At 43.7% G+C, this 12,402-nt stretch overlaps 1 protein-coding gene across 1 annotated transcript in view; it reads right to left on the reverse strand.

Annotated features, from left to right (window-relative positions):
• Positions 1-12,402, reverse strand: part of VAPB (VAMP associated protein B and C) — a 49,104-nt gene that overhangs the window by 12,699 nt on the left and 24,003 nt on the right. Inside the window, exon 2 of the mRNA XM_061208243.1 lies at positions 9,785-9,937. Coding sequence (XP_061064226.1) covers positions 9,785-9,937 — 153 coding nt within the window. The remainder of the gene's footprint in view (positions 1-9,784; positions 9,938-12,402) is intronic.

The following is a 12,402-nucleotide window of genomic DNA, read 5'->3' on the forward strand; positions in this document are numbered from 1 at the left end:
TTCTCATGGAACCATTTACTTGAAAGAACAACCGACAGAAAAACTATGGTTATTCACACCTGGGTATATGGCAGATATTTTCCTGAAAAATGAAAGAAGTGAGCCTGTCACTTTAAGGAAAACAACTTATAGTTGTTGCCAGTGATAAAAACCAGGCATTCAAACAAAAGTTAGAATACTGGAAAACCTCTCTCTGCCACCAAGAGCTTCACAGTTTCCTAAAGATTTAAGGACTTTTCCAATGAGATCAGTGGGAATAGTAACGAATGTACTTTTTTGATACTGTATAATGAAACGTCAACAGTTGGAAGATCTGTATAACTCAGCTAGCATAATATTACCAAAGCCATCAAGTGCAAGAGAAACCAATGCATTTTAGTGAAACAAAGTTCAAACGGTTCACTGACAGGGTGTCAGATTCTACACTGTACTAAACTTTAAGAAAGTGTCACTTGTCAAGTTTCGGTATAGTATCAAAGAATAATGTCTATAATTACCTGAAAAGGCTATTAAAAATACTCTTTCCTTTTCCAATACATATCTGTGGTAAAGGTGGTTTTACTTCATATACATTCACCAAAACAACACATTATAACAGACTGAAATGCAAACGCCAATTGAGAGAATCCAGCCTGTCTTCTATTTAGCCAGAAATCAAGGAGATTTGCAAAACATACTGAATAAAGCCATAATTTTTTTGAAAAGTTATTTTCCACTAAAAATGTTACTGTTTGCATAACTGTATTTATTAAAGTTGTTATTAAAGAATACTTTTTAAATTTCTCAGTTTAATTTGCAATACAATAAATATTGATACAACCCACAAATCAAAAAAAGCTCTTTTGGTCATTTATTTCTAAGAGTGTACAGGGGCCCTGAGACCAAACGGTCTGACCACCGTTATTCTACATCAAGCTGCCTCGCAGGCCTCTCGAGGAGGAAAATGCTCTGGTTAATCATTCAAGTGAAGACACTGGTGGCTCTGTGTAGTCCCCTTCTTGCAAGAATGTGCAGTTTGAAAGAGAAAGCAGCCTCACACAAACCAAGTCTTGAGTCCCGTACGTACCCAGGCCTCGGGTGGAGACAGAAGCACAGGCGCACGCGCACGTGTCCCTTACAGGGAGGGGACTGGGGTTCCCTGGGCTCCGCTAACCAAACCACCCTGCAACCTCTTGCTCCACCTCTGGAGAAGGGCGCTGTCTGAGACCCCCTGCCACCCTTGGACCTTGCAGATGGCATGAGCCCAACTCCAGGCCTAGAGCACGCTGCCTGCCGAGTTGCCACAGTGCAGAGCTAGAAGACCCTCAAGAGGATGTAACTGACATGTAGACCTCTGAGCTCAACACGAACGTAAGCACACAAAGAAGTGGGTACTGGTGGTAACTAATCACCTTACAGGAGCACTGTGTCCTTACAGGACACAGCAGAGGTGGCAGGTCAAATACCCCTTCTGCAAAGGCAGGGACTCATGAAATAGAAACACAGATGCCCGATGCACTGGCGAGACTGGCAAGGTGAAAACTTTAAGCTGAGTGAAAATGGTGGCCGCTGGTGAACGTCAGGAAGCGCGGGGTGTGAGACGGGTGCTCGGCCCCTCCCCTCTGCAGCAACTCTCCTTCCACCTAGAGCAGTAGGTGGAAAGAAGGCGTTTGCCACCTACCATCGCTCCTTCCTTGTGGGCTCCCCAGTCAGCGTGCAAGAGGGAGGAGGTCAAGTGGCACCGAGACTTTGTGAAATTTCATAAACCCTCGCTGGGCCTCAGCAGCTGCACCTGCTGAACTAACACAGCCCTCAACTCATGTCCAAAAGTTTGTATTTCTCAGCTACGATCATCTCATGTCGAATTCAGTGTTATACCCTATTAGCTGGAACTTTACGAGAACATGACAGAATACATGTTGTTAAACGTTTGTTCTTTCAGCTGCATACATGCAAATTGTGACAGAAATTATGTACTTTTTTCCATGACAGGCTATAAAAGAGTGTCCCATTAACTTAATTTATTTCACTTGAATACCAGAGACACTGATGATAAAACCCTCTTAAATGAACCATCTATCCTACTTTTAAAATGTATTGCTGATACTACACTAAAAAGAAGCCTGTTACCAGGAGACGGCCTGGAGACCAGGTCACCACTCACCAGCATTAACGCTTTGTGATACAATGTCTGCTATGCTGCAGACTGCGAAAGTGGGATCCTGTTAGGAAAGGGCCTTCATGGTCATAAAACACTGGATCAGTAAGATCAGACTTTCTTCAGAAGAAATGCAGAATATATGCTGCTTACCACACACACACACACACACACACACACACACACACACACACCCACCCCTAGGAGAAATGACTTGATTAAATGCGGCATAAAAGCTTATGAGAACCCGAGCAAGTCACAGATCATTTTCATCTGCATCATAATGGCAACAGAGCAAATGAATAAAAGTCTAACAAGCACCTCGACACACGCTTTATTATTTTTTTAATCTCAGAATTTTATCTTTAAAATGTCCCTCTCCTTGTTCACATGACCGCGATCTCAGCTCAGCCCCACTCCCCAACATCTAAGTTTCTCCAGCTAGATCTCCCCGCCTCCTCCCGGTCTCTCTCTCAGACAAGCTGCCCTGCATAGCCCTATAACGCTACAAATTTAATCTCCCCCTAAACACCCTACTCACCATCACGATATTCCTCCGACCAAAAACCTGCTACAAAAAAGCCTATTTCCCAAGTAAAAAACAATCCAAGTCCACAGCCTGGTTCTCTCAGTTTACTGATATGATCCAACAATAGGCTTCCCTGCTGGTCCAACAGGTGTGCACATGGTGCTGGCCACACCCCCGCACGCAGGTATTCTCCTGTTGTTACCCAAGTCTCCTCTTGTCATGTTGGGCCTAGGAGGCTGGCACATCTCTCTCGGTCCCCCTGCCCTACTCACATCTCAGTATGTCACACCTCCCGGGCTTCCTCTGACTCTGAACCTGCCACTAGTCTGACTCTGTCATGAGGGGGTCTCCAGCTTCAGCGTGCATCAGACCCATCTGGAGTGGTTGTTAAAACACAGGTGGCAGGGTCCCACCTCCAGTTTCTGATTCAACAGGTGGGGCTGAGAACACGTATTTCTAACCTGTTCCCAGCTGCTGCTGCTGGGCCAGGCGCCCTACCTGGAGAACACGTGCTGCACGACGCCTCCTCGCGCCGCAGCTCCTACTGGAATGCTATTTCACTCTCTCATTCTTCCTGGGGATCGTATTCTATCAGCGGACACTACTGATACAGAGCTCTCCCCACATGTTCGCCTTTTCTACCCAATTAAGCTGAGACCAGGACTTCATGCTTTGCTACCTCACATTCTGGGAACTAACCTGCAGCTTTCCACTGGTTGAAGAGTATGCCCCTTTTTCCCTTCCAACATTCAAAGCCCTCCAGAATCACGCTCCCTCCAGAAATCTCCCTGGGCAGCACAGAGAGAGGAAACCCTCTTTAATCCTCAACCAGCTGCCTTCTCTTCCACCCCACTTCCCAGAGCCACTCACTCTTCATCTCGTGGTTTAAGACAGTGGTTTCCAATCCTCTCATCACCACTGTGCTCTCTCACTCTCTGTCTTTGCTTTCATGCCTCTGTCAGAAGACTGTTCTCTACTAAACTGCATTTACAATGCCACTGCTCCACTTTTTTGAAACTAATCAGAGACAAACCAGAACTCTGCCATCAGCTTATGATAACCAGTATTCCACAGTGAGGTGACAGAATTCTAGCCTAAAGCAAAGCGGACATTTTAGTTAGACTGGGTGCCCTTATCATGAGTAAATTTATTATTCCCTTTAGGATGCTCAAAATGTTGAAAACATGACTACTTTCCTGGACCTCTGCCTATTCAGGGACCCATGGACGGAACTAAGAGTCTAGAGGGTAAATAATTAATTGTATCTATTTATAAATTAGTTGACATTGAATTGTCTTTGTGTTCTCTACAGGATTTTCCAGTTCAGTATAGCCCATCTTAGATAACAAACTCCTCAGAGTCTCATTTATTTGTGCAGAGTTTACAGTACAAATGTACCCCAGTATCACTGGAAAATGAGGTGTGCCATATACAAGCACTGGACAAAGAACATGGCTGACTCACTCTTTTTTGTAAATATCTTTTAAAATGCACATCTTTTTTCAAAGCTCCAACACACTTTCCTATCTCCATTAACACTTTATACTGGAATACCACACAGCCTTTCCTGAGTACTCTCGTGATTATCAACATCCATTACACGCTACCTTAATATGACCCACAAGCAAGGTCTCTTGGGATTGATCCACTGCACAGGGAGAATGGTCTGCCCTGAGGCTTAGGCAATTCCAGATCCCTACTGTTCTCTCTCCCGTCCTTGTTCTTTGAGGTGTTCCTGTCCAGGCCTTCACTGTGGCCACCGCTCGCAGCCCTTGCCCTTCACTCTGGCCTGTGATGGGCTGGACATCAGAACAGGGTTAACAGAGAGTCTAAGGTAAGAGTATAAACAGGAGAGTCAAGACTAGGGAGCCTAAGTGTATAAATGTGCAAGGTGCCGTAACCAGGGAAAGGAACGTGACTTTTGGCTGCTCCGAAGTCACGCTTGGTTTTTGCTGCTCAGCCACGCTGTGGGAGCTGAAGTTACCTTCAGCTAAGTGAGGTGTACTGAATGTACTTGGGTAAGTCCTCTTGCTCATGACCTTTGAAAAATGTAAAGAATAAGGAAATTGTGTTACACTCATAAAAAGTGAAACATAGGGTTCTCCTTAAGAAACTTAAATATTACAGTAAACTTTAAAAAAAATCTTTAAAAGCACGATTAAGCTTAATTACTGTTGGTAATTTCCCCCCTTTTTTTAAAACCAGAATCTCATCTGGTGAAAAAGATTAAAGACATCTTTTAAGTATGAATGTGAGTTGTTCTTATCTGAGAGTCATAAAGCTGGTTCATGAAAACCACTTACAAAAAGGTTCTGTTTATCAGAGACTTTCAAAGCAAACGCTCAAACGAAGAAGAATGTGGCTGTTAAGATGCCCAAACCTCCAAATTTAGCTCCCACTATCAGCACTTGGCGGATGAATCCCTGACTTCCTTCTCTAAGGGCGGTGCACTTATACTCGGACGCTAATCACCTAAAAGCTGCAACCCAAGGCTCGCTGGTCCAGGGCAAGCAAGCAGCTCCTTTAAACTGAGTCAGCAAAATCTTAAAATCAGATTAAGGATTAATTATCAATTGCAGTACTACCCAATTACATTAATTGACCAATGTTTCCATCCAAGAAGAGTTGCTGATATTCATTCTCTGTCCTCGGGATTTTACTGGAAGAACTTTATGCTTTAAATGTGATTGAAATAATAAGTGCTGAAAAGGGCTATATGTCAGGAATAAACACTGCTCCTTAATTCTTTGAATTTTAATTTAAAACACAGATTCAGACACTAGAAGATTTGTGTTTGTTTGTCGTTAATCCATTTTCAATTCCCAGGGTACACTTAGTAAAGTGTATCTGTACCTAAATACTGGTATCTTTAATGACTCTTTCCAATGCCCCCCCCAAACAGATATTTTGCATTTCTAATTTCCTTGGTACAAAGGCAACCAATATGCATAACTGAACTGCAAATGGAAGCGTGCTTGCTACTTTAGTGAAATTAGAATTCAGTGAAGGTTATAAAAATATTAAACTTAATATCATATTACAGGAAGCATAAGTATTTTTGATAGGCCCATAATTTTACCACTTCACCTGCTGTATCCGCTGGCAAACATGGTTTGGAATATTAATGGAAAACTCCCTCATTACTAAACTGCAGTATTAAAAAAAAAAAATCCACAACCACTAACAGCTTACCACAAAGACATTTTCAGAAATTATCTACCTTAAAAATATTTTCCCACCAGACAGTTCAGAAAACAGATTTAATTTTGTAAAGCTAAAACAAATGGAGAGACCCCCCACTGCTTCAAACAATTCATTAATTCAAAAAGTTCTATTTTCCTTGCATTTAAAATCTCTAGAGGAAAAAATCCAATCTCCTCTTCTCCAATCTCCATTTAAGTGTGCCTATTTTGCTGAGGTCCAGATTTGAATAATTCAAAACCGTCTCTAGCAGATGGTGCGTATCAAGGGGCAAGGGGCCAAAACCATGGCATTCTGGGCCAATTAATGCAAACACAAAGCACCCAGCACCCTCCCACCTACTGCCTGCCTCATCCAACAGGCACAGATCCCAGAAGGGGCTGTCAGAAAGAGATGCAAGGAGCACCTATCTAAAGGACAAAGAAAAGGAGTCAATCAGAGACCCGAGTGACCGGATCCCAAAACATCCCTTTGCGAAGGCCACATGTTTTCACCTACCGACACAAGAAGTTTAGGTTATACCTGTTTCCAACTGTAACTTTACCACCTGAGTTTATAATAGAGTTTTGTTTTTTTTTTTAAGGACCCAATGAGTGATGTGCCATCTTCTGAAGAAAATACATGACAGGTCAGCGTCTGGACTTTTGATGCATAATGTAAGGTCCTGTGAATATCAGATTAAACTGACAGCTGAGAAGAGTTTCACAGGGTGTGTCTGAAAGACATCTGACAGCTAGAAAGTCTCAATCCCTCATCAAAACCCTGATTTGTGTGCCTTCAAACCTCAGTCTCTCTTGCCAGCTCCATGGGTAGATACCATGCTCCTCCTCCTCCTCCTCCTCTTTCCCTTCCTCCTTGCCCCCCTCTCTCAAAGAATGATTTATAACCTTTCCTATCAGCTAGCACATCCCAAGGGTTTTCAGAAATGGGAAAAAAATAATGTACTAGTCATGTCCTTTTCAGGTATGCTGTGACATTCTGTGTGGTAGGCAGGGCAATGCTGGCAGTATTTTCAGTTGAATTGATGACCTCCTTTTTATAGATTGTATTTGAAAATTTACTAGTGACTTTTCACTATAAAACAAATGCATATTATAGAAAGAAGAAAAACAAAAATTTCTTCTTAAATTAGAATTAGAAAAATTTCATAAGTTAGTAAAATGTATAGAATTGATTTATTTCTAAAAAGGCAATTCAAATATGTACGATCCACCTTCAACAGAAACTAGCCAGTTTTTGTCAAAGCTAGTGGAAGAAAAATGCAATCCCACTCTTGTACCACACTTCCCGTTAAAATTCTTCAGCACTGGTAAATACTCTGTGAGGCGGATACCATTCTCTCCACCTTACAAATGAGAAAACTAGAACCTAGAGTGGTTAGAGTATTGGCGAAGATCAGCCGACAGGTGAAACAGCAGGGTTGGGCTTCCTGTTCAGGTTTCCGAACCCCAGATCTAATGATCTGAGTAGAGTGGGTGCAACCAAGCTCGGCCACTCTCGCAGGCGGGAGAAGGGAAGGCTGGCCTCTGAGCCCTCTGCACTGCGCGTCTGCTGGGCTCCTCCTTCCCCTGAGGACAGCCTCTCTCTCACCCGCAGGAACCCGGGAACTCCACGTCCTCACCTAGATGCCATCACGTGGCTGCATTTTAACAGGACCCTCGGAAAAGTGCAGTGCTTTTACCCCAAGACATGAGTGTCTAATAAATGATACAGTGGCCCCTGAGCACGGGAAACGACAGCCAGTGGAGGCTGGCCTCCTCTGCCGACTGATGAGGCTGTCCCGAAAACGCAGTACAACCCGGCTCTACCCAGGTGCGCCCCAAGCACTGAGACCCGTACACAGCAAATAAAAACAAAGGAGCCCTTTCTCACGCGTAAACATAATCTTGTCTCGTGAGGAGGAAGGCCTGCAGACACATGGACATTTTGTTATTCAGTGGCTTCCTTCCCCAAGTACGTGACATTTTGAGAGCCAAGGTATTTTGTTTTACATTCACTTGTAAGTGGGGCCAACCCCTAACACTGCTGAGGCAGTTTAGTGTCACCAAAGAGCCACTGGGTCAGGACAGACACCTGGCTTCAAATACTAGCTCGGCCACTAATCACCCATGTGCCTGTAGGTGTTCACGCCCACTCTCTGAACCTTACCTTCTTATCTGCAAAAGGAAGGCCACAACCACAGAATCTTGGTCTTCCTTAAGGAGGCAAACATAAATCGAAACAAATGCCCAGGGTTAGTTATTACTCTAAAAAAACATTCCTCTGATGGGGGAGGGGTGAATCTTTCTGAAAGAGATACACATATACTCACACACGTTTATACTTCATATTGGAAAGCACACCTACACTGTACAACTGCCTGTTGAGACTATTCAGAAAACGATGTTGCTGCCCCATGCTTACTGTGAAAACTTCTAAGTCTCATCTACTGACAACCTTACTCAAATTTGACATGGGCAAAGAAATCAAGAGGTAAAAAAGAAGTCAATTTAAAAAAGGGAATAAAAGATATCAGCTGCCCTTGATTTCAGCGGAAAAACTGAAACCATACGGATCCAAGGAACACCGAAATGCCAACATCCTGGGCCCCTTCCTTTACCAGCATGCTGCAGTTCAGAGAGTCTGGGCATCAGAGCCAAACAGGATGGTCCACATCTTGGCTCTACCACTGGCCAGCTTTGTGAGCCTGTGGCCCCGGCCTCCTTCTTAGTACAATGGGGTAACAGTGCACTCTGCACAGGGCAGATAACAGAAATTACATGAGATAACATGTGTGCAGGCCCAGCACAGAGCAGACCCTCAGTAAATGCTGGCTGCCACCCTCCTGATTTCTCCTGGATAATAACCCGATGCGAGAGTCCAAATCAGGTCTTGCAGCCTCAGAGACAAACACACAAGGGGACAGCTGGTGTGGGCGCACCATAATGAGAGAGACCAATGGATGTAGGGAACAAGAGTTTGCAGAAATGATCAGATAATGAAACACCTTATATCTTTCCAAAGAGGTGAGTCATTTTCTTTTAGGTGTCAAATGAATAGCCAAATGTATCACAATCAAAATCTGTCATGAAAAAAGCCAGCCAGGTACCCATTTCAAATGAGTAGTAGCTTCTAATGACGCAGAACCTTCTGTGACAGTCTCCTGATACTTAAAGGATTAACACACACTCCCTCATAGCTCCTCCACAAATACAAAAAGCACTGTTGGATCCAGAAGTTCTAATGAGCTAAAAGTTTATTCCGTTTCTAAAATACATTTAAACTCAAACCCATCACTTACATCTCCTTAATTCTGAAATCCAATTCTCAATTTGGGCACTCTACCAGCATCTTTTCAAAATTTGGACTTTGGAAAATATATGCCCTCTCAGACAGAAGGGGAAAAAACCCATCAGACGTGCACAAAACTTGCACCCTTGAATATATTCCAATTTCCTCAGCCTTCATCTCCCTTACCCTTTCCCAATCAGTAAAGTGCAGTTACCAATCACTGGAAATGACATGAGCTTAATGTCAGAAATCATTTAGCTTAAATAAGAATATAACTCCATTTAGCTTTCTCCCACAAAGTAAAATTAAGTTTGTTTAGCCCTTTTTTATTTACTGCCAAAGGGCAGATTTAATTTCAAGGGAGTGAAAACCAAACTTATTCTGAAGCAAAGTCTGAAGTTACCACTTTAATTTTGCTCTAACTATTGAGGCACGAAGGCCGTAAGCATTAAACTAAAGAGACTTTAATTATGGAAGAACAACAGGTGAGTGGGACCCACAGAGCTTTTTAATCAGAGGGCGGGGGCTTGTGGGGGAGAAAACGACCATATTATTTTGCTATACTGCACATACAAGCTTTAAGAAATCCCACTACTTCCAGGGGGCCTTTTTAGCCCACCCTGTTGGCCTTCGTTCCCAGAACTTACCAGACACGTTAATAGAGGCCCCTGCATCAATGATCCCACTGTTGGGCCTCACACAGTACCTACGTGGTGCCGTGGTCTTCACTTTAAAACACACATTTCGGTCTGTCGGGTTGCCAAGCTTTAGGTTGGTGGTGACAACGTCGGTGAAGGGACCTGTGGAAGGAGACAAGAGACTGATTGGGGATCTCAGAAGGATCGTTTAGAAGAAAGACTGATTTATGGTCTGGGGTCGGGAGGGATGTGGAATATGGTTAATCCAAAACCATCTCATTATGATGGACAGAAGAGACCGGCTGAGGCTGACGCACTGACAGTAAGAGCTAACATTCACCAGGTTCTCACCACGCCACCAGGCACCTGGCCTAGTGCGTGTTCTAGCATACAGTATCTCCGTGACACCTCCCAACTTCATGATTACTGCCAGAGGAGAAAACTGAGGCTCGGGAGGACACACTACTTGTCTAAAGTTTTCATGCTAGTTAGTGGTAGTTCGGATGTGTAACCAGGCAGCCTGAATCCAAGGCCAGTTCTTAACCTATGCTGACCACTGATTTCTGCAATAACAAGATGAAATCTAACAGGGAGAATGTAAAGGACTAGACCTGGGTCCAAAATGATTATCAAAGGCAGAGTGTGCCAACAGTGGTAGAGATGCCAAGAAAGACGTTGGGGTGTTAATGGTCTATCCACACAAACTGCCCCCACAGCAATACAGTGTCGCTGCGGAAAAGCTAACATCATCTTCGGTTACGGCAAGTTCAGCGTCCTGCTGGGCAGCCCACACCTGAAACATCACGTTCAGTTTTAACTACCCAGGGTACCAGGAAGATTGAAACAAAGTGCCCTGAGGGTATTTTTTATGATGATTATTTATTCATTTTCTACTTTATTAGATTTTTTAATTAAAAAAGTAAAACATGCTTCTTAAAACAAGCCAAATAATAAAGGATGTATAAAGAGGAAGTTAATAAGCTTTCCCTTGTCCCCTGCGGTAACTAATATTCACAATATGGGAGATCTTTCCACATCACGTATGCTTACACAAGCAGTACACACATACGTGAGTGAGGAGGGGGATTAACAAAAATGGGATCATACCATTTACGTTACTCTGAAACTTCTCCAACACCTGACCACTAGGGTTTATCAAGAAGTCGGGGGGGGGGGGCGGGGGGGGGTGAACTACAAGGTCCCCTAGGTCCTCTTCAACCCCTTTTCAAACTCACATCTTTCCACTATGTAAATCAATGGTGTCTTTGTGTTCCCCCCAGGCAAGCTCTTTACCCATCTTTACACTCACAAGGAAGGGAGAGGTGGGGTAGGGAGGTATGCGTGCGCCTGTGCTCACAAACTAAGAGACACACGAGGCTGGTTCACGTGCTCCCTAGAAGATCCACAACCGAGACGATTAAATCTGCGCCTTGAAAATGTTTCAATGAGACTCTAAGCTCCTGAGGACAAGAGTGATACCTTACCAGTTTCTATGTCTCCAGCACTGTGCCTGGCATGTGGTAAAGGGGTGTGTGTGGAGAGAGGGGGCGGGGAGAGAGACAGAGACAGAGACAGAGACAGAGAGAGAGACTGACTGAGAGTCACTCACCAAGGAGGAAAGTACCTCGTGGATTACCACTAGCAAAATTAAAATCTCAGGCTGCTTTCTCGCCTCTGGAGGTGCTCTGGGCATGAAAAATCAATCTGATATGGGCTTAACAAATATAAATTAAGAAATCAATAACGGTGAAAAGAAAGAAAGGAAAAGGGACTCAATTCCAATAAAATAAACTACAGCCAGTTCTACAAGAAAGCTTATTTTGAAAACGTGAATCTGTTTCAATGTGATTGATGTGCATATTACAGGGACAATCTGAGCATAAAATGAATTTCACATTTGCTTATGTGTGATTTTGTCTGCAAGAAACGCTAAGTGATCACAGAAAACTGCACCCAGCTGCACCGAGTGGCACAGAAATACACAAAAATACACAACTACACACACCTCAATCACCCACCAGCACCTCCGTTCACCGTGTGGGACAGGGGCCACACCCATCCTCACCTGGTGTCACCTTCCCTGTGATTTCAGGTAACCCTCCTTCCTCCATTTCAGTACCTCACAAACTGCAACTCTTCCAACGCCTACTTCCACAGGCAAACTTCAGGTCTTTTTCAAGGTAAAGTGCCATATGTATTACAGTACGTATAGATTTCCGAGCCATTTAATGTGTACAAAACCGTGCTTCTGCTTGTATTAGGTTCCTATCTCTGTGTGTGTGTGACCAACAAAGTTTTTGAGCGTTATGCACCTAACCTCGTTTCCTCCTCTTAAGTCCTATGGTTTTTACTGTGCTATTTTGTATAGGATGGCGATTTTTAGGAACGCATATGCCGCATTACAGCAGGACTGATTATACGACTAGATTATCTATTGTTTTGTAGTTACTTATACTAAAAGCTATTCCCATTCTTTGAGCAATGACACCTTCAAGAATGAAATGCCTAGGGAATTCCCCGGTGGTCCAGTGGTTAGGACCCCACGCTTTCACTGCCAAGGGCAAGGGTTCAATCCCAGGTCGGGGAACTAAGACCCCACAAGCCACGTGGCAGAGCCCCCCCCCAAA

This window comes from Eubalaena glacialis, chromosome 13, assembly GCF_028564815.1.
Source record: "Eubalaena glacialis isolate mEubGla1 chromosome 13, mEubGla1.1.hap2.+ XY, whole genome shotgun sequence".
NCBI lineage: Eukaryota > Metazoa > Chordata > Mammalia > Artiodactyla > Balaenidae > Eubalaena > Eubalaena glacialis.